This window comes from Clavelina lepadiformis, chromosome 8 (assembly GCF_947623445.1).
Source record: "Clavelina lepadiformis chromosome 8, kaClaLepa1.1, whole genome shotgun sequence".
NCBI lineage: Eukaryota > Metazoa > Chordata > Ascidiacea > Aplousobranchia > Clavelinidae > Clavelina > Clavelina lepadiformis.
Genome location: NC_135247.1, coordinates 3,580,759 through 3,602,381, shown reverse-complemented (window position 1 = coordinate 3,602,381; position 21,623 = coordinate 3,580,759). Strand labels below are relative to the sequence as shown.

The 21,623-nt window shown below is 36.6% G+C and overlaps 2 protein-coding genes and 1 long non-coding RNA gene across 7 annotated transcripts; 2 read left to right on the top strand and 1 right to left on the bottom strand.

The window, feature by feature from the left end:
* Window positions 1-2,653: 2,653 nt before the first annotated feature.
* On the top strand, window positions 2,654-3,148 carry LOC143469135 (uncharacterized). The gene is made up of 2 exons (XR_013119068.1): window positions 2,654-2,790; window positions 2,964-3,148. It is a non-coding gene; the product is annotated as an uncharacterized LOC143469135 (long non-coding RNA).
* A 1,656-nt stretch (window positions 3,149-4,804) lies between these two features.
* On the bottom strand, window positions 4,805-12,036 carry LOC143469665 (uncharacterized). 5 transcript variants are annotated; one of them, XM_076967427.1, is made up of 10 exons: window positions 9,578-10,677; window positions 8,441-8,529; window positions 7,860-7,954; window positions 7,550-7,724; window positions 7,375-7,439; window positions 6,925-7,158; window positions 6,597-6,736; window positions 5,939-6,425; window positions 5,554-5,730; window positions 4,805-5,435 (listed from the first exon to the last, which is right to left on the bottom strand). In XM_076967427.1, the coding sequence occupies exons 1-10, from the start codon at window positions 9,726-9,728 to the stop codon at window positions 5,198-5,200; spliced, it is 1,851 nt and encodes a 616-aa protein (XP_076823542.1). In that variant the 5' UTR covers window positions 9,729-10,677; the 3' UTR covers window positions 4,805-5,197. The 5 variants fall into 5 exon arrangements, with proteins under 5 accessions (XP_076823542.1, XP_076823540.1, XP_076823543.1 ...); XM_076967425.1 differs by having other exon boundaries at window positions 4,806-5,435; window positions 6,597-6,739; window positions 9,578-10,667; XM_076967428.1 differs by lacking the exon at window positions 9,578-10,677 and adding an exon at window positions 8,684-9,467 and having other exon boundaries at window positions 4,806-5,435; window positions 6,597-6,739.
* Window positions 12,037-15,571: 3,535 nt separating this feature from the next.
* Window positions 15,572-21,464, top strand: LOC143469061 (uncharacterized). The gene is made up of 14 exons (XM_076966616.1): window positions 15,572-15,843; window positions 16,062-16,130; window positions 16,272-16,373; window positions 16,524-16,617; window positions 17,983-18,086; window positions 18,260-18,405; window positions 18,517-18,637; window positions 18,743-18,877; window positions 19,367-19,542; window positions 19,635-19,739; window positions 19,811-19,979; window positions 20,101-20,251; window positions 20,487-20,600; window positions 20,863-21,464. Exons 1-14 carry the CDS (start codon window positions 15,718-15,720, stop codon window positions 20,946-20,948), a joined length of 1,698 nt encoding a protein of 565 aa, XP_076822731.1. The 5' UTR covers window positions 15,572-15,717; the 3' UTR covers window positions 20,949-21,464.
* Window positions 21,465-21,623: the final 159 nt, after the last annotated feature.

Here is a 21,623-nt window from a genome sequence, read left to right as displayed (position 1 = left end):
AGTGTCTTGTCGTGTATTTAATCGCTGCGGGTTATGGGAGATCTTGCGATGATTTTTGTTTATTGGTGAGGATAATCTTAAGCAACTTAACACTTCATGAAAGGAAATATGCGGTTAAGTGATACAAGTCTACAAATCAATCAAGAATTCCTATTCGATTAACCGATTTATACGATTATTCGTTATGCGATTAACTGTTGAATTTTCTTCACAAGTGAATGGGAATGGTTTGGGATTATGCAATGCTATGCTATAAAGCGATTTATGCCTTTAACCGATATGTGATTAACCGATTTCGACTGTATATATATATATATATATATAAACGTAAGTATACGTACGTATATATAGAAGAGCTCTTCTAGAAAAATTGTGCAAAATGCGTGATCTTCGAGCCTAAAAAGAGCCCGTCTAAATTATTACAGAATAATTTCTTTCAACATGAGTACGTCAAAGAAGCGAAAAGTCGACAGTGCGCGCAGAGTGTTCAAAGCGAAGGGGGCAGCTAAATATTGTTATTTTGGTGTTGTTTAGCTCCACATATATTTGTGAAAAGACGTTCAGCCTGATGAACATCAACAAATCTAGTCACAAATCTCAATTAACTGATGCACACCTCAGACTGTTCTGAGAATTGCCACAAGCAAGCTAACATCAAATTTTGATGTTTTGGCTAAAAACGTTGCCTAAAAATATCATTCATGCTGGGAATTAAATCCAATTTTCGTGCAATTTTTGTTGTTTTACAGCTTTTAAATGTAAATTACTATTCAAATATTAGGTCATAAAACTAGTGTAAACAGTCTTTGTCCACTATATATTTGCATGGCCCGCCTGGCAAATTTTGAGAAATTTTGAGTCAAAAAGTTTGCCCAACCCTGCTCTATAAGCTAAAGTGGATTTTTTTAGGAAATTATGTGCAGACATCACAATTATAAAATGTGTGAACGGAGCCTACTTTTGTTTATTAGAAACATAAACACAACTGTATATGGCTTAGCTATTTTCCAAAATGTTGTTGTGGGTATGGGGCAGATGGAGCAATTTTTGTCCAATAAGGCCGAGTGCGATGAAAGTGAGCCCAGATCGGAAAATATATTTGTAATAGTTTTCTCCGAGAAACAAAGTCTTGCATGTACCGGAGAGTCAATTCTTTGTTTCTTTATTTTAAACTATTTTAAAACGATTTTAATTAACACATTGGTACTTTTATCAAATGGTTGTTTCTTTCATATATATAAAGCTTATTTTTTTATAAGTCCAAATTTTCTAGACATCTGGTCGACATAAGATAACTTCGGAGTATGTACATCGTTTTACATCGTAGTAAGGTATAAAGGTACCACATGGTGTTAGAGCAAAACGTCAGCCGTCAGTAAAAGCAAAGAAATATACAGTGCGTAAGAGAAAGAAACAAAAAAAAACGATAGCAAGGGAAGGAGGACGGGAAGAGAAAATCTTGTACTGAAATCATTATTTAAAAAGAACCGATATCATTGGTAACCGTTTCTAACTATGGCACAAAATCTGGTTAAAAACGGCTATAATGTTCAGATTGACATTGACACTTTCATATGGAGAATGGGTATGCAAAAAAATGATTTTAGTTACTTAAGGTTTTAATGCAGTTAGATTTAAATTATAAGGAAGATTTAGGTACGGTTTAGATTAGGTCTATTTTGTTATAACATTTAAGTCAGGTTAACAAGAAACTGTAAAAAATAACTTTAACACACGCTTTTTCCATTGAAATAAGCTAGTGGCAACCTAGAATACAAAAATAAAAGCTGCCACTATTCCACTGGAAAAAATCGTTCGTTCAATTTTTAACAAGTTGCGTGACCTACCCTATAGGCCTACTTACGATGAAACAGGCTAGGTCTAGTCACTCTCTAAAAATTAAAACCCTACCCAAAAAACACCATTCTTGGGACTGGGATCCCGTAACAAAAACAACAGCCAAGTACTTTAAGTTAATGACAACATCCGCAAAAACTTTCTCAGGATCAGCAAAACTGGAAAACCATTAAAAATCAAGGCCACTGGCCAACCTGAACCTAACCTGGCAAAACCAATTCTGAATTCTGAGCTTTCAGCTACCAACAGCAGTTAGCACATGTGAAGCAATATAAGATTTCTATTACTATAAACTGCTTAAATCTCACTGCACGTTTCTCAAATTATTATGAAAATGGTTATCATTTATCAAATTTCAAAATTTACGTTTACATACTTGAACAAAATTTTTGAATAAAATTTATCTCAAAAGATCAACTACATTAGAAATATATTTGAAAACTATTGATTTAAAAATTTAGTTAGCTGCTATTAGAAAGGTACTTCCCCACTTAAAAGAATTTGTTTAACGACAAATTTATTTACCCTGTTTTTTAGCAAAAGCTTATTATTTTTCTTTGTCTTGAATTTAAATAAAACTTAAAAACTTGACTAGGAGTAAAAGATTAAAACAATTTTCGTAGACGTATCTGTAGGTATAATGTTCAAAACGTTGCCATAGCGTGCTTTACAAAAACGGAAACGTACGTGTAGTGACGTATTCCTTTATCAGCAGTATCAGCTGAGCTGCATTACTCATAACTTCGCTTCGTGACCTCGAAGCGTGTTCGTAGAAATAGATTTCCCTGGCTAAAATTTTTTTTTTTCTATTTTTGTTATCCCGTGGTAGCCTATATAAAACGCGACATAAGTTACTGTTCTCATCACAAAGCAACGTAAAGAAGAAGTGCATTTATTGGACAACAACTGCATATTTAGACTACGTTCAAAATTGTAAGCAAAAAGCTGTAGTTGTAGAAAAAGTAGCTCTATTTAAGGCATGGTAGAATTTATCTTATAGGACATTCAAAATTATATTACTATATAAGTCTACTTACAAAGTACAAATCAAAACAGTTTAAAATAATTTCACTTTTTGTCATTTGTACTATATTTTTGAATTGTAGATAATGACCCCTAAACGTTGTGGCTTACACCGACTAAGCATGCGCCTGCGCAAACGGGTACGAAAAGCGTGCACAAAGCGAAATAAGCCACTACGAAAAGTTGTAAAAAGAAAGCCGACAGAGGAAAAACTCGCTGTTTCAGACATCAAAGTATTGGAAAACATCGTAAAAGAAGTGGGCGAGAAGGTATTTACTTGGGTTTTAGTCATCCAACCACCATGAAAATAATTAATATATGTTTAATTTTAAATACCAACTTGATGATAAAGGTACTGAAAGAATGTTAATGGTTTTATCTTAACAGATTAAGAAAATAAAACCAAACGAAACGGCGACAGAATTTGTTGTTGAAGAAACGATCGTTCCAAAAGATATCAATCGTGAAGGTGAACTGGATTCTACAATCCCAACATGCAACACGTGAAGTGTGCATTTTCTACAACAAACCAATTTTTCCAAGTTTAGCCGAAACTGTGTAAATTTTGAAATAACTAAAACTATTGTCCTTATACTCATTTTGACTTGTAGATTTTTTATATATCCGTGCTAAAGTTTGCATTCTTCGTATTCTGTTTCTTGTACATGAGAGGTTTCGTAAAATATTTGTATCAAACAACTTTTGAACTTAATCAATTTAAGTAGCCTACAATACACTGAGTCTACTTGAAGCGTTTTGTGACAAATGAAATAAATGTGCAACTGAAATCATCGCTCTCATTCTAACTTTGTTTTAAATTATCCAGTCAATCAATTAATCAGTCTCTTGTCATGAAGAAGTCATCAACAAAATCATGCTGGGACAAATAGAGCCTGAACCGAACAACATTTGTTAAATCAAAATAAATTGCGTCGATGGAATGACAGACAAATTCAAACAGATTCATTTAAGAAACAATTTAAGAAATCGTGCTTGCACATTGTTATTTTACGAATCAAGAAATCTTTTTCAAGAAATTGATATACACGACATACATTTTTTTCTGGTACCGATGTGTCCAATGGACCATAACGAGACGGGTGATTAAAAAAAGCGTTGCTGTAGTCTGGCACGTTAAACCCACGTCTCGTGCTTTTTACAAAATTGACTACAAACACCAAGATAACTTGTGATTCGAGTCTGCCATCTCAAACAATGTTACTGCTCGATAACTTTGCCAGCATTGTCCCGTTTTATTTCAACAAATCAATTCACTCGTTTTTACTTTGAATTCAAGCTTCTTGCGATTTGAGTTTTAAATTTTCAAGTTTGGACACGAATTGGACACGCATTCAAATCCAGCACAAGAAACAACCGATTGTGCATAAAGTTTTTCAACGTAAAGTTGGATATAACAGGTTTTAAGCTTTGCATGTAAAGGCCACTACAGCTTTTTCTAGAAAATAAGCGTGTGGTTGTAGCAAAGCATTGTAATTGATAAGCATAAAAAACTATGTGTACGTGACAATAGCATAAAACCAGTGGGCAATCCTCACATAAAAATAACAGGTCGACGGTTTTAGGTTTAATTGTAGCTGCGTCATTTCCCAATTCTTAGTATGAACGTTTAAACACTGACCTCGTCCAGCGACTCCTTGACCGATTGGCAACCTAATGATCACGTTGTTATGACGCAATAATGACAACAGAGAAATTTCGATGAATAGAAATTTCCGGTATTTTCAAAACGTGCTAAATTGTTTATTATCTTTCGTCCCGTGATTTTATGCGAAAAAGTTTTGTGAATCACATAAGAAAGCGATGGCTAAAGAATTTTCTTGTCCAAATTTTTACTGAAGGGAATTTCTTTTGTTTTTACAAATTAGCCAAGTCATTAAAAATAATTACGCAATCTTGAACACATTCCTTTAATTTAGCAACCCGTCGTGTTGTCAAAAACATTTAATGCAAGACTTAAAGGATAATACGTTTCGCAGTAAACTTTCAAGCATAGTACTTTATTAAAAGCATAACATTTACAAGCTGACGCACAGTAAAGAACTTTATAGCATTTTCGAATGACAAGTTCAGGGTATACAATTTTTGAACAAAGCAACATGAATAATTTACAACTTAATAAACCCGACATGAACTGCACGTATTATATAGAATTCTAGACCATGGGTTGAAGCGTTCTTATATGCGGTAATCTTGTTGGTATACGAAAGCAGTGTTAGATAACTTGCCAAGTTGCCAAATATGCAGGTAAGGCTGTTGTTAAGCCTGCCAGGGCGAAATAAAGCTTTGATATTTGAAGTCAAGGTCGAACTGGAATTGAATGCGTCCTTGTAGCGAATTCTGAAGAGTTTCTAGCAAGTCCTATTGCTCCGTTAGAAGAGATCGCGTTTCTTGGAGTGCTATGTACTTGGTCGATGTTGACTACTACCATTGACACGTCCGGCTTCTGGCCACACTCTCCAACTGGGCCACGTCTGTAACCGGTGATGTCACCTTGCTCCTCTCTGAGCCGAAAGGTAACGGATTTGTTGGGTTTTCTGAAGAGAGCCAAAAGCTTGACTAGAAGGCAATTAAGTAGGCCTACTATAGCCGTCATGTTATAAGCAATCCAAATGCAGAGTTCCAGCAAAGCTTAGCATATGCGCAACTAACTACCTCACGTAATATCCGTCCGATTCTGCTCTCGCTTTGTCATTTAAAGAGAGATCGGGCAAGGCTTGAGAGACCCAGGGAGAATGATTAGACGAGGATTTGTTTAAACTCCGCGTAGTAGGCGGATAAATGATCCGTGGGGATACGCTGACCGGCGACACTTGTAAAGTGGTGGCTTGTCTTGAAATACAATTCATTTATTAGATATTATCTATACATAATAATCATAATATTTCTGAAGACAATGCATGACGTATGACCAGCAGCTAACCGAAACATACCTCAAACGTCCATAAACAAATTAACAATATCCATCATGATTCATACAATACTTATAATTATATATACTCTGTATTGTATTAACTGCAAAGAGCAAGGTTTGTTATACCTCGGAGTAACAGACGATCGGTCAGTTATGCTTCCGCAAACTGTGTTGTATGAAGCCACGGCATTAACCGCTTCATCATCGCCCTCTAGCGGTGAGATTTGGACCGGCAAAGCGAGGCTTTGTGCGTAATAGTTCTTAACTTTGTCGTGCATTTGTTTCTTTTTTTGATTTGAAACGTTTTTGGGCGAAGATTCTGGAACGTACGCGATGTTAGGATCCGAAAATGATGTCACAAGCTTCTTTTGATCCGGATTCGGTGGATGAGGCTTATACAGAGAGAGTTTCGTCTCAAAGCTGTTTTCCTTCTCACTTCGGATTCGAGGACGAAAACCAGTCGGGATTTTCCGGATCTTGGAAGACGTGAAAGAACGTTTCCAGGTGCCAGGTTGGAAGCTGGGCAGTGAAGGATGTTGCGCGATTCCCTCCTCTTCGCCGTCGTCATTGCTTCGTTGATGAGGTGATCTTAGATAATCAAGGTCTTTGATCTCTGTTTGACGGACACAACAAATTGCTTATGTAGTTTTCAAACGTTAAAGCAAGAATAAACACATTCCCTTTCCATTTCACAAAATTTCTCAAGATATACTTAACTATTACATTTTTTCGAATATTTTTGGTATATTGTGGAAAACATTTGTAGAATCTACCTCACCCCTACCATAGAAAGGTCGATTTCTAATCTTATCTAAAGTCGATGAATTGGAATTACGAGAACGTCGTAATGAAGCAGACGATGAATGTGGAGATCTGTTGTACAAAGCACCGCTAGATGGCACCCTTTCATTGGAAGAGTATCCACTGCTGTGTTGAAAAGTTTTTTTTAATTTGGTAAGGTTTTCAAGCTCTTGAACATAAATACTTATCAAATATAAACAGTTAAATAATGTTACACTTAGACATTATCAAACTTTCAAAGTAATAAAAACTCGAAAACTTTTTTCCAGGTTGGTAAACTTCATTGACGAACAAAGAAAATGCCGACCAACCTGCGGTTTGTCAAGTTCGGGCTCAAATCACCACTTCTGCCGTAAATTTTGGCACCTGATGGCCGCGATGAAGTCACAATGTTTTCGTAGTTGATGTGCGATATCATTTCCGTCTTCTCTGGTGAAGTAACTGGCCTCGTGTGGTCAGATGGCTGCTGACAATGCCGCTGCGCGGTTGCTGAACCGGGTTTTAAACGGGAACTTAAATCCATATTTGGAGGTGATTCAGGGTGTCTGAAGATAGCCAATGTATATTTGTAGAATGCAGAAAGCTGTCGAAGGCCATTCTAATTTTTTATAGAACGCTTAGCCTACATTCATTGTAGCATAGTAGTGTATAAAGAGTTGAATCGAACTAAGGAATGTTGTTGATTTTAAGATATTTACTAAGCTAAGGTTGTTTTAATTTACACAATATACGTATAGTTCGTTTATGTAATTGTATAAAACCTGGAATTATCTTTATCAGCAGTTTCGGCAAGCTTGGTTGATATTCGTCGCTTGACGCTAAGATTCTGTAACATATAAGGTCACAACTAAAATTTTAAAATAGTTAGAAAATCTTGCGCTTGTCCTTGCGAATTTGTAAACCTTGAAATCAAGGAATCTAAAATGACTTTCTAACCTGCCGTCGTTCGAGAGAAGTCTTTGATCGAACCAGTTTTGGATCGGGATTGGATGTTTCTATGCTTTGGGGATCTCCCACTTTGGATCCCTTTCTTGCAGTTAATATTTCTATGGGTGTCCGCCATTTTCGTCGATCCGGTTCGTTTTCGTGGCCAAGGCCGAAGGGCACTTCCCTTTATTTCCAACAACAAAAAGAATATTAAAATTTTTATTTCGTTGATTGGTATTTCTGTTGATATAAGTTAAAGGTTTGTAACTTAGATAGCGAAGTTTATCATAAGTTAAAAAAGTAAAAAAAATTATTTTACCTTCGCCAAGTGTCTATTTCCAAAAACTTTAATGGACTCAGATAGCGACAGAGTTCATCCTTGGAGATGGTGTTCTCCAAAATTGCTTGGTTTGTCTATAGACAAACGGTTACCCTCAAATATGTTTATACTCATAGTTTTAATGGGTAAAATCTACAGGTAAACGTCTGTAATCTTGTAACAACGCCCCAACAGAGAGCGAAGTAAACAGTAATAGTTGCTTCATAATAACACGTAATAGGATTTTAAAGAGATGAAATTGAATTAGTAACGGTTGATTAGCGTGCACTGAAGGAGGAAAAGAAGAAATATTTCTAAACAGTTAGTGTAGTCGGTACGGTTGCATCAAAACATTCTTAATGCTATGACTTGATCAAAAAATATAGTACAGCTTACTGTATGTGTATATGAAGCGATGTCATTACAATGACAACGAAATGTTTTAATGTTGAAATGTTTCTTAGTTTACTTTAAAAATTGGTTAGCATGATTCAGACAACATCAATGAAATTAACGATTGATAACTTTATTTTATGAAAGTACCTAAAAGCAGAAAAATGGTGAACCAAAACTATTCTAACCTCCTCGTCCATCAAGTATGAATGTTCCTCGTGTCTGTTAACTTGGTCAAGTCGCATCATGCTTGGTCTCCTCTGACGCTGCTTCTGAACTGCAAATACACCAGAAATTGAATAAACAATCGCTTTGTCATTCCTCGCAGTGCTGTTGTCCAACACAGAGTGCGCAATAGCTATAGGCTATATATAATTGAAACAAATGTCAACGAATTTACAACAACGGTCATCCATCAGCGTAATACGTACACATAGTGATAAGTCCATATTTACGACGTTATTGTGTATTCACGTAACACCGGTCAAATTTTTTCATGGCATTTGAAATTTATTATCATATTAACTGTATTGAAATATAGTCTTAGCATATAGCAATTAATAGCTACAAAACATAACCACAATTACTCTAACTGCACATTACACTAAAACTTTCCGAGGCATTCGACGAAACAGCGAACTCGAGTGTAACCTTCCCATAATACCGCAGTTGCTTTTCATTAAAAAGAAACCGTTCATAAAGAGTTTGTTTAAGGCATCCGTTTAGCCAGATGATGCTAAGTATATAGCAAAGATGTTGATATAGACACAAAGGTTGCCGTATGGGAAAGATAATACTTCGAAGAAGCTTTCATAGCTTTTGAAAACCATGAACTTAACCACGCCATTGTTCGTTTACACTCTTATACTTTGAGTCTTGTCATACAATTTGTACAACCACATTAACACCGAATTCCTTACGAAAAACCTTTGTCGGCGTGTAGATTCTAAACAAACTTCGAATGCCGTCGCAGACTATCAAAAACGTTTAAGTTTGTTTTTATTATTGAAAAAAACGCTTGAAGTAGTTTCTTTATAGTTATATCGCATTTTTGCCAGGGTAAAAATGAACTCTTTAAGGCAGTGTACAGTTGCCAGTAACACGATAAGCGCGATCGTAATTTGTAAATTGATATTTGAAATGAACTGCTGAGCCCTTCGGCTAGACATACAGCATGATAGTTATCGATTCAAGCCTAAAAGCGGGGAGATTATGGTAACCTATTCGCCGACTGCATTAAATTAATGTAACATTAATATTTTGCATTTTTTACTTCGAAAACAAAACCAAAAGTTAACATAAAACACATAAAATTTTAACAGCACCTGGAGATAGCTTAATATTCGAAGCACGGGGGAGTTTGGTTTTAATGATTTTTTTGCTCCTCTTTGGAGCTTTGGTAACATGCGTTGGCATGTGGATGATAACAGGACGAGACTCTACTTCAATCGGTTCGTACAACTCTTCTATTTTCATATCATTCGGTTGCCACGGACAACGCTAGGAACATACGCTTAATTCCCACAATGAAACAGCTTAGTTTGCTATCAAACATTTCAGACGAAGTTCTTTGTTACCTAAAAACCCCTACACAAGTACACAGTCAGCTGTTCTTTTTCCTTTAAATTATAATGACGTGATTGTGTTTGCTTTTTTGTAAATCTCAACACTCAAACGGCTAGCTCTTGAAATCGTGCACTTCCAAATTCCTATCACCGGCGTAAAGTTAAAGTTACCGGTTCCCTGTCTATATTTAATTACTTATTTATCACAATGATTACGTTTACCTATTTCATCTAGGAACAGGAAAATGAGTGAGCTGCTTATGGCCTATGCAACAAACTGCACCAGCGCATATATAACTGAACATCAAACCACATAACAGGCAGTTAATTATGTTTTCTGTAAGTAACTGAATAAGCGAATGACCAGTGAACTGATAAACAACTTCACGCCGGTCACCCGATTTGACATTATCGTTGGTCGTACCGTCAAGTCGCCCATACAGAAATTACTAGTGATTTTGTCTGTATTGCTCCTTGCAAAATAGTAAATGTCAAATCTCATCATTGCAGTTAATATATATTCAGATATGGCGCCCATTTACTTTGGACACTTGCAGACAAAATTTAGACAGCAAATATACCGTAGTATAAATCGAAATGGAAACAGTCAATTCTGTACCTACGAAGACAAATCCAGCAGTAGCTTACGGTTTAGCCCTTTTCTAGTTTTACGCACTGGGACATTCGGCGCCAGTGCTTTTAATATCGAGAAATGTTTTAGTCAGATTACTGTAAACTGCAAACCCTTCAGGAACTTATTCTCGATTAGATTTGTTTTGATAGGAATACGATAACGTGACGGGATTATAAAGATTACGAGCGTCACAATAGCACAATAGCATGGATGCCTTAGCGTCAAAAAGAGATGCCCTAAAAATATTTACAAAGTGTAAGAACAAGGTCCTAGAGTAGACGAACACGGCAGATAGCAATGCGTGACCTGTCCTATAATGCTGAAGAGTGAGTGACCTATCACTATACAACAGTAATGCCGTAAAACTGTTTTGCGTGACTTATTTCATGAGTCATTGAAAAGTGCATGTATCTAACTATAACAAAAGACACTTACAATTGACATTTTAGCTGTAATAGCTACCATGTCAAAACCTTATATAACAACCCTTTGAAACCGAGCACCTTAAAAGGCTGAATAGGTTGATATTCTTTATCAATTTATCTGCTGACAGCTTACTTACATGATTAACTGGCAGTAAAATATCATGCTTGCTGCCCCTTTAACGACTTTTTTAGCGTATAAAAGTGTAATAACCTTTATATTTAAAAAACTAATGTTTGCCTAAGATCATGGCGTATTCTCTACTTTTTTTGAGCCTATAAGAAAACCCATAAATCATTTCCTAGAGAACGATTGTTCTGTGGTCCTGTTCTGACGCTTACAATATAAAGGTAAATACCCACTATTTACATAGGAACAACCTAGGGAACTGGTATTGTATTGAATTAGATTATGGGGCAAAAAGTTCGCTGTCTTTTTGTTCAATACGGCTTATGGTTACAAGCATATCGAGGAGTCCAAAATTTGACAATTAAGAATTTTATGACACTGCAACAATTAACAAGAACAATTATTGGCTTTAGTAGCTTCGTTAAGCCGAAATCACTTCCGAATGTAAAGTTATAAATAAACATGCCCTTATCGTCATGCTTACGTCATTAAAACCTGGAACAAAATTCGTTGCAACATTACGGTAGCGGTACAGTCAAATTGATTAAAACGCGTTTGTTTGTCAAGTGCTTGAGTGCATGCAATCGGATAAGTTATGAATATGTCAGGAATATGCAATAATTTACTTTACTGTTAAGCCAATTATTGCAATTGCCAACTGCCTATTTGCAACTCATAGTAGAAAAACTACTTGGTTGCACATACCAATAAAGTGAGCAGGCTCATTTTTAATTTACTCAGGTCTACACGCTTCAACGATATAGCTTTGTAAAGCAAAAATGTTTTGCAAAAATTTCACTTACCTTGTAATTCTTATCTTCAGCTCCACGCTTGGTTCGGCTTCTCCTTGGCAGCCCAGCCTTGCAGATTTTTGTGATGAATATAATCATGCACTTACAAAGGATACGGCGTTGAAAGTCAGTTGCCGTTTCCTTAGTGCAAATGCCTTCTTTTGAAAGTCTAATAAAACCAATTTCATTGCTTTTTACTTGCACTTAATGTTGACTATAGCTTGAAACAAATAGCACAGTTAAAACACCGTTCTCAATAAAACAAAACTTTCTTTCCTTTCGAAAAAAGCACGCAGCTATTACGTCTTAAAGGTGTGACTTAACGTTTTTCAAGTGCCCTTTAAAAGTCAGCTTGAGGTAATACATGACCGACGTAAGGCAGATGTGGGCTAAAAACTATTCACGGAAGTTTTCGCGAACAACTTAAATCTTTTGTCGCATGTTCAACAAGCTTGTTTGAAATGTCTGGATACCTTTGTTCTTTCCAAAACGACATAATTCTAGAACCCTTGGCCATGACTTTCGTAATCTTTTGCGGTTAATTTATACAGTTGTAATACGTTAGATACATTTACTCTCCACTCAAGTGGCATTCAGCCAATACTTTGCTGGACTAAAATCTAAGCATAGTCACCATAGCAATAGCCTAACTCGATAGGCCAATACACTGAAAGGGCTTCGTATTTAACGACATATAAAGTCTTTTTGACTTTTTCTGGCAAACTGAAGCTCGGAATTCAGCTATTATAACGTACAGGGCAAAAAGTGTGCCTATATCATTGTGATGAAATAAAAACCAATGTATTTTTGAGCACCTGGAATAAAGGGCCGTTTAAAACAACACAATGTTCTACCGCGCTATGGGTGTATTCATGTCGTAATGAGACCACCCAATTCTGTGTAGCTTGTTTCAAAGAGCTTGTTGACAAAGCAGGAATACAAAGAAAGGCAACTTGAAGACAAACTGATGGAGTTGACATGCTCGTCTCTTCTTTGAAAACAACTGAGGATAATATTACGCTCACGGATAATTTTCCCCATATCTCGCCAAATGGAGATTTAATATTACATACACCCTTAGGTGGGACACAGAATTGGTACGATCAACTTAAAGATCGCCCGGCGCAGATTTACTTGCAAAGTACGTTTCCCGTGTCTTGTTTGAAGCAATTATCAAGCTTTCGAAGTGCCCTCTTTTGCCCCGAAGCATGCAATAATTATGACGTCATTTTTCATGTCGTCATAGTAAAATTGCATCCGATAATAACTTTTGCTGAACTCAAAAGGTTTGCGTAATAGCCAAAGCGGCAATTATACAGAATACTGTTTAAAAACAAAACGACACAAATTATGCGCTATTTCGTTGCCGTTGGGTAATTAGTGATTACGTATCGAGATATAGATGTCACAATGTGTGTTGAAGAATTATAACCTCAATGCTACAACAGGTAAAGTGAAGAGCGATAGAAAGTGTGACATATAGATACATTTCAAACAAATAATATCAATTTACAAGGTTTTGTTGTTTCATATGTAATTGAGAAACATGAAATATGGGGAACAAATTCCCAAACAAACGGCATTTAGCATTCAAAGCCCGAAACTGTATCGCATTAATTTTCATTTCAGCATAGTATATTTGCTGCTTTGCTGAAACCAATATGCATGTTATATCACATTTAAGGACACATCATCACCATTTTGAAGATATACCTTAAATTGTATCATCTTGTATGATCTTTTAATATACCTGTACAATAGTATCACGTTGATGTTTATAAATTTCAAATCTTGCCTGACGTCGTGCGGATAATATCTGTCGGTGAAGCGACCACTTCATTTATTTAGAAGAAAGAAAATTGTTTCATCCATCTACCTACAAAGCACAAACGCTTCCCATAAAACCGCTATGACGTCAGAGCTGTATGGCCTCACAGCTATAGCTACAACTGCGCTTGCAACGTACTGTCTTTTTATTACCCAGGTTTTTGTATTTCATCGTAAATACAGTCATGCCTATATTGCTAAGGACTAGAAACTAGAATTATTTTGTAACGTCACTTTAGCAAAATGCCCATGCTATGAAATGTGACCCAATCTTGTTGGTGTCTTCAATTAAAACACAATTACGAAGCGGTCGTAAAAAAATGTCAATTAACAAACTTAATTGCAAACGAAATTATCACTTTTATAAAAAGCTATAGAATTACTTCTCAAAATATTTTTGAAAGTGGTCAAACACATTTGAACGGGCAAAGCAGGGATATAATTCAAGGCCAATTTTTCTGCTATATGAAAACAACCAAAAAATCATGTCAAAAGAACGACTGGCACCGAAGCGTTAATTAGAGAAAAAGTTATTATCTCTCCTTTAGTTATTACCTGAGGGTAAATGCTGCGTTCTTTCAAATCTCTTTCTATGCTTTAAGCGACATTTTTGAGATTTAATTACGCGTTTTAAGTCACATTTTTAGCCGACTTCGAATGTAGGCAATAAAATATCTTTAATTGTCTCTATACAAATGTGTAAAAAAATGTATGTAAATTGTTTTAAGTTAAAGTTTATCCAGTTTTGTCAATACTCCCTTTAAGAACAACAAATTTCTAGAGAGTTTTAATGGACATTTTCTTTAAGAAGTTACGCTTAGCAAAAATTGCAAACACGACAAATTAAACAACTGTTCTGGTTTTAAGTAAGCTCCGTTTTATGTTACGTCGTACATGACTTGTTATTTTATATTACTTAACCCCTTTTAGCATTAAGTCGTGAGAAAATTCTAAAACAGAATGACACATTCTTTGTTGCAATTACAATCAAATATCGTCTGTCAAAGCGTCCGTTCTAAACGCTGCTTATATTTATGAAACATTGTGAAGACAACATTGGACATGAGCACTCTGCAAAACAGGCAGAACCACTGTTCACATATTTTTCTCTCTCCTGTTCGGTCGCTCTGCAATTAGCCTTGGGCTAGAAAAATCGCATTTTAGTTGGATAGTCAAACAATAGTCTCAAGGTGTTGAGTTGCTGGCTGTAATATGTTTCTTGTGCTTTAGTACAATTAAAAGTCTTAGTGCAAAATTTCTAAGTATAATAATCAACAACAATCGACAAGAGACAAAGCGAAGTGGATTCGGTATTGCAAGCTAAGAGAAAAAACCAAACATATTTCTTAGAAGTGATGAGAAAATATCTGATTAAGCCCAGCTGACTCAAGCAGGGTCCCAGCCCGACTGACATCTCCAGTTTTACAAGATTTCGGCGTCACGTGGCACTTTATAATGATATCACACTTGAAGAACGCCTTTATTCGGTGACGTAGATTCCAACTTCAGCTTAGCAAGCATTAGGGTCGTGTTAAGGTGGACGCGTTTTTACATTAGTAGGAGGGTAATTTCATGAAAAGAAAATCACATCACGTACCTTTACTATTGTTATTGTTGTTGTCTTATTCCATTCATTGGTTTTATTCCAGTATTTATGATTGTGTGCCGGTGAGGGAATCAATATGGACAGTTTAGCGATCTAAGGTTTTTTTTCAGTTTCAGCAACGCATTGAAGTCTGGTTTCAACTAATTATGCTCTTCCAGGTTTAGGCAAAGATAGAAAGTTAGATGTTGTGGATAGGAACATTTGTCTCAATTTAAATAGCTGTGAAAAAGAAGTATAGAAGTATTACTTTTAAAATGGCTCGTGTTGTAGCTAGGTTAAAAAGCTAGGTACCGCAACTGACAATAACTAATTCCTTAAGCAAACTGTTTGACCACTATAGCCTGTAGGTAATTAATGTTCAGTGGTCATAGGACTCCATTTGAGTCGTAGAGAACAGCAACCACTGCATTTTCTTGCAGCACAGAAACAAACGTTGTTTATAGGCTACGTCTGTTTCATACTAACATTTAGATTAATCCCAAAACTGCAAATGGTTAAAGCAATGCAGCGCCGGCTGATCAAAAGGGGTCTTGAGCTTATTGGAGCCGTGGCAGTTGTTTACCTCATGCTGGAACTGCTGGACTCCCACACATCCGACCAGGCTGATATGGCAGGGGTATGTGTGTCGTATCCATTAATTATGCCTCGGTGCGATTTAAACTGTTTTTGCTGATATGGTACAAAATAAATAACAATTGCGTTAAATACCACTCACTTCGGTAATCTTCGAACAAAATATTTTGATAAATTTTTTTTGTTTTTGATGTTTCTATTTGAATGAAACTGTTTGCATTGATGTAATTTATCTTCAGCCCAGCTCTTATTTTTTCTCAGCAAAACATAAAAGTGCAATTGCCGAGGTCGGACAGCGGAGGTCATGAGATAAACGAATTACGAGAGCAGGTAGATGCTTGTATCAACTGTAGAACCTTCTTGTGCTGTTGATGAATGAAAACGTATTCGAAATTGTTATAATGTTATTAACACGCACATTATGGGAATAAACAGTAGATACGTCGTTACCCTACAGCTTTACTTATTCAGCTTCGCAAAGTGCAGCAGGTGCAACAAGAGCAGCAGAAAAAACAACCACCACCTGTTCCGTTTGTCCAACAGCAACCAAAACCAGCAGCTAACAACCCGAAGGTCAGACTACGTTTGTTACATGCTGCTTTTACTTAAATGTGCAGGACTTAATGCGTTTAAAATTTATCTGTATTACACTCATTGCTCTTAGGTATGACTAAATAGTGAGCGATAAGCATACGCGTAAACCCATATTATTATGAAACACAGCCTGCGCCCCCTAAACCAAACCCTCAAGCTCCCAAACCTATTGCGCCGAAAAATCCTGCTCCGAAAGCTCCAGTTCAAAAAGTGGCACCAAAAAGTAAGTAATACTAAAATGATAAGCTACGCTTAGTATAATGTCCGCATGCTTTGAATCTTTACTCCCGAGGAACTAAACGTAACTTTTCATTACTTATTCTGTATGCCCAGGATTGACAAATGCACTTTTTTCCACTTGTAAAAGCCGCAGTTTGTCCAACAAGCCAATGTGACAATGTCGTATTGCTATACTGCTAAGTCAATGCTTGGAAATTAGCCGGTTCGGGTCCTGTGATAACCGAAGATATGTGACTTGTAGTTTATAGTTTTTTCGGATTTGGTCTGCTTTGTTGTGTTTTCTTCCATTCTGTGTCACACAACAGGTTGTGGCCCCATGGCTTTCGCTTTTGCTAGTTTGTGAAATCTTTATTTCCTTGACTGAAGGGCATTAGGTAATCATTTATTACGTAAATTGCATTGTTCAATAATTAGATCCAAGACCATCGCCATATACCATTGGGGCCACTGGCATTTTCTATTAAGCAAATTAAAGATAACCCTGCTTGGTTAATCTGAGACCTGACACGGGCTATTAGGTTTTACATGTTGTTGTATTAAACATGCTAATGAATTAACTTGAGAAGAATTGTGTCAGAAGGCATTTAAGTTGCACCTATTCAGTATGCAGTCTAGCCCATACATAAACGGTTTATATAAAGCTGTGTTAGGCCCATAAGCAAAACTAGTTAGTAGTTACAGCCTCGGGATACATCGATCACAGCCTTACAGTCGAGTTTGACTGCTGAGTCTTCTAAACCTTGCCTTCTCTCCGCTATTGTAAATCTTCAGTAGACAACACACTTTTTCTTTCTGCTCCAAACTGTCGCAATTAATACAATGTACGTAGAGATATTCCGCATTCTAGGCAAACAAAACTATTTTAACCATCTCCAAGTTGTAATACCGTTTAATTATTTCGCTAGAATGGCTATTATAAGTATGGACATTTCATCCGTAATATGGTATGAATTCAAACTTAAACAATGCTGTAGGATTCATTGTATACGTATGATATGTTGTGGTATTATAATCTTCATCTTCGGACTGTAGAAGTTCATTGCGTGACCTAAACAAACTCGGCAACATATCCTCATCGTACGAACCCGGCTTACCGAACTAGCTTTTGTGCAAATTCCGATTGACACACACACATTTTTTGTTTGGTTTTTGATATTTTTGCATTGCCCGAGTTTGAAACTGTTCACCGGGACCACCGAACAAGAGCAAGCGCCACTTGGTATCAAACACGAGTCACATTATTGCAAGCCCAGCGCTCGAAATGCTCCAATACCGAGCCGATAAAGATTAACAATTAATCCCGGATGTTTTGTTATAATTACTCATATGAATTGATGTACAATTCTAGACGTTCCGGTGGCGGCAGATGGCTCAAAAGCGAATTCCGGCGGAAGTGCGAAACAAACGTCATTGGATCTTGGAGTGAATCTAGACTTTGCTAAATTGAACCTGGTAATTGATCAGAATTTCGATTGGATCATAACACAAGGTGCAGCATGGTAGCAGCATGCCGCAAAACCAAGAATCGATGCTCTGTGTATATAACGCTTATGATGACTATACACGAAAACAAACTGTTATGTATAGGTGATCAGTTTCTTAGCTCTTGCCTTTTCTTGTTACAGCCATATCCATCATTAAAGTCAAAGGGTTTCGTTCTACCTATGCTTTACTTTGACATGGGACCAAACAACCTTTTCCGCTTGTTTAGACAAGCAACGGTCACTGCATACGAAATGGGTCGAGGAGTAGTCGTCCCAGTTTTTCACAGGTAAAAAGCAAAGCCAAAAAGATCAACAGCCATAAATAAGATTTATTGGCTAGCACATTTGTATTGCCCTTAAAAACCAACTCTTTCTTCAGTAGTTTTCTTTCTTTCTAGACATCCACGTATGGGAGATGCTGCGGAAAATCCATTTGTACTTCCGATTTTCGACACAAATTACACAGTAGATTTGGTGTGGCCACCTTCTGCCACTATTGACGCTGGAATGCTGAAAAAGGTGCACATTGCTGCAAGCAGTTAGTGATAGTTTACTATAGGTCATCAGTGGTAGAAACCTTTTGCATCGTTTCCGCTAGTATAACCAATGTTGTTTCCTTTGCAGGTGATCAATACCGTATCTATGAAAGAGTTTAACAGAAATTGTAAAGGAAAGTTAGATGTTGTCGTACGTTGTGGTGATGTCGACGTCAAGCGTGAAGATGGTCTCAAACATTTCCAAAGAGCAGCTGATATGAAAGTATGCAATGACACTATCTGTTCTATATGAAGTATATGCACATAGTATTGGTATTGTTTTAGCGCAGGATTTCTCAAACTTTTTGGTTCTGCGACCCCATTTTAGAAAAGAAATTTCTATGCGACTCTGTGAGGGGTGGCCTACACATTAATGATGTTAAAACAAAAAACGTCCAATTACAAATTTCAAGTGGTATTTTTGTCTCTGGCAAAATCATGCAAGTGCACATAATCCACCGAAGTACAGTATCTGTAGCCTACAGTAATGAAAGAATCTCGTAATGGAAACAGTAAAGCGAATAAAAAATAAACAAAAACAGTTCAATTTATAAAAATTAAATTTTTTTCACGACCTCAAACGAGGTCGCGGCCCACAATTTGGGAAGCCCTCTCTTACCGTATCCACAACCAATCAATTGTCTTTAAATGATACCCTTTAATTGTAAAATACCTGTAAAATATCATCAAGCACTACTTTGTTGCGGTTCAGATAGCAAAAGAAATAACCATTCAGTCTTACGAAGAACTTGTTCCAAATGATCTAAGTGCTGGCATAATTGGCCCCGACGAAGACAAGTGCATGGGAATTGTGTACGGAAAAAAGTGCCTGCCTGATCAAGACCGCTGGCTGGCTACCTTTTCACGAATTGCAGATAATTTCTGGAGGTCAGTTTTACTGCAAATTTTGCTGAATTTTTAACATTGGTATACCAGCCAGGTATGTTTGCGCTATACTAGTGGAAGTTTTTTTTTCACAGACCTCAGCCTATTCGCAATTTTGCCCTCAAATTTATTGCGCAGAAGTTAGGTGGCAAACCTTTCATGGCGTTCCATTGGCGATATGAATCGGACTGGCTCGATATGTAAGTGTATACAAAAAACTTTACTGAACTTAATTCTCATATCTATGTCAATAATGTTTATTTTGTTAAAGGTGCAAGCCTAGTAGACCTAAAGGTGCCCGGGATCGCAACAGAGAAATTTGCAGAATCACCATGGGTTTATCATATGACGACAACGTTCGAAGTTCATTTGTTGAAACTATCAAAGACAAGATGGCCGACTACAATCTGAAACAAATTTATCTTGCTAGTCCTCCCAACGTAAGTGATGTGTCAGTCAAGGCGTGATGTGATGTCGTTCCAACCATCTGTGTAATTTACAAATGTGTTTTAGGAAATATCCTTCTCTTGAGCACAAAATATTTTGTCGTTTGTTGTTTAGAATATTGACCTCATCCGTCTTCTTAACGAAAGCTTTCCCGGAAATTTTTTCTACATGGATGACGTCATGAAGTTTGCTGAGAAAACCGAGAGCCCGGAGTTCCTTTCAAACAATTACAAAGCGTCGTTTGTTGAACAGGAAATATGCTTCAGTACGTTATCAGCAAAACCAACCTTATTGTATTGAGGCAATTGGAGCTGAATATTTTTTTCAATTTGATTTTAAACGCTGGGTTGATAACTACTGCGGTATCTCCAATCCATGCACTTTCGATTATCTTTTGAAAAATAGTTAATTGCTTCTTAACCTTGGACAACCATTTGCTTGAAAGAAGTAATTTTCTTGGCTAATAAAAGAAGGCCTAGTAATAGAAAACTTCCTTTCAGGATCCACTCTATATCTGGGGGCTGCCTTATCCTCCTGGACACAAACTGTTTTGACCGATCGTTTGTCTCGTGGCATTGTGAAGCACGACAGTGTTCTAGACGTGGTGGGAAAAGGTAATTTCATTCCATTGTTTGTCTGCAAAATAGCAAACCTATGTGTGTGTGTCAGTATCATTTATGTATCGGGATTTTTATTTAGAAATCGACGAAAATCTAACCACTTTGTACTAAGTGTTACAAATTACTTAAGTTTACAACCAAATATGACCTGATAATTGTGTGGACTTGCGCTTTAAATTGTGTCTAAAGTAATCACAAGTAGAGTAATTTATGTTTACGTGCAGGCAATAAACTTATGTTAATATATCGAAAACAGGCAACCCTGGCTTCCCCAAATTAGTGTTCCAATTCCCGGAAGGAAATTTTAATTTTGGCGGCATGATGAAAGACAAGAAAGTATAACAGAAGTTTTGCGGAAAATGAGCAGAGTCGAACACTTGAAATGACGTCAGCCAATGTTTGGTTGACTTCCACCAGTTTCCTTCCACGGTTTTGTTTCTTAACTGACGTACTTCTAAATTCCGAAAGCTTTCTTTAGTTTTTGTCTTCTAGGTTTATTTTTTGCAATGTGAAAAATCTCACCAAGGTACAAACCTTCATTGATGCCAAAACGATCTGTGTACATTTTACTTTATCAGTCTATTAATTTTATTGTTTTTATGATAATTTCATGCGCATGTCTAACTAGTTGATTTTCCAATATCAAAGTCAATAAATTAGTCCTATCCTTTCAGCCATATTAAAACTAAGTTATATGTGGCAATGAAAAAGAGCATATCCTTGGCGTTAGAATCCTTGTTTCGATTTAATTCGTTTGATGCCGGTATTCCACAGAACAAAAAAAATTTGTGAACTAAACAGTTGACAAATAAATTTCTTTCAATATCAAAAACTAAATAAACGAACATATAAACGGTTTATTTGCGGACTACTTTGCCCAGTTGTGAGATTTTACCTTAAACTGGTGTCAACAGATGAAGCAATTGTGAGGCGTGATGGCAAGTTTAATCTAAGATTCTTGCAAACGTAATTTCACAAGGTATTTTCACCACCGCTAGAGAGAATCTTTTCAATGTA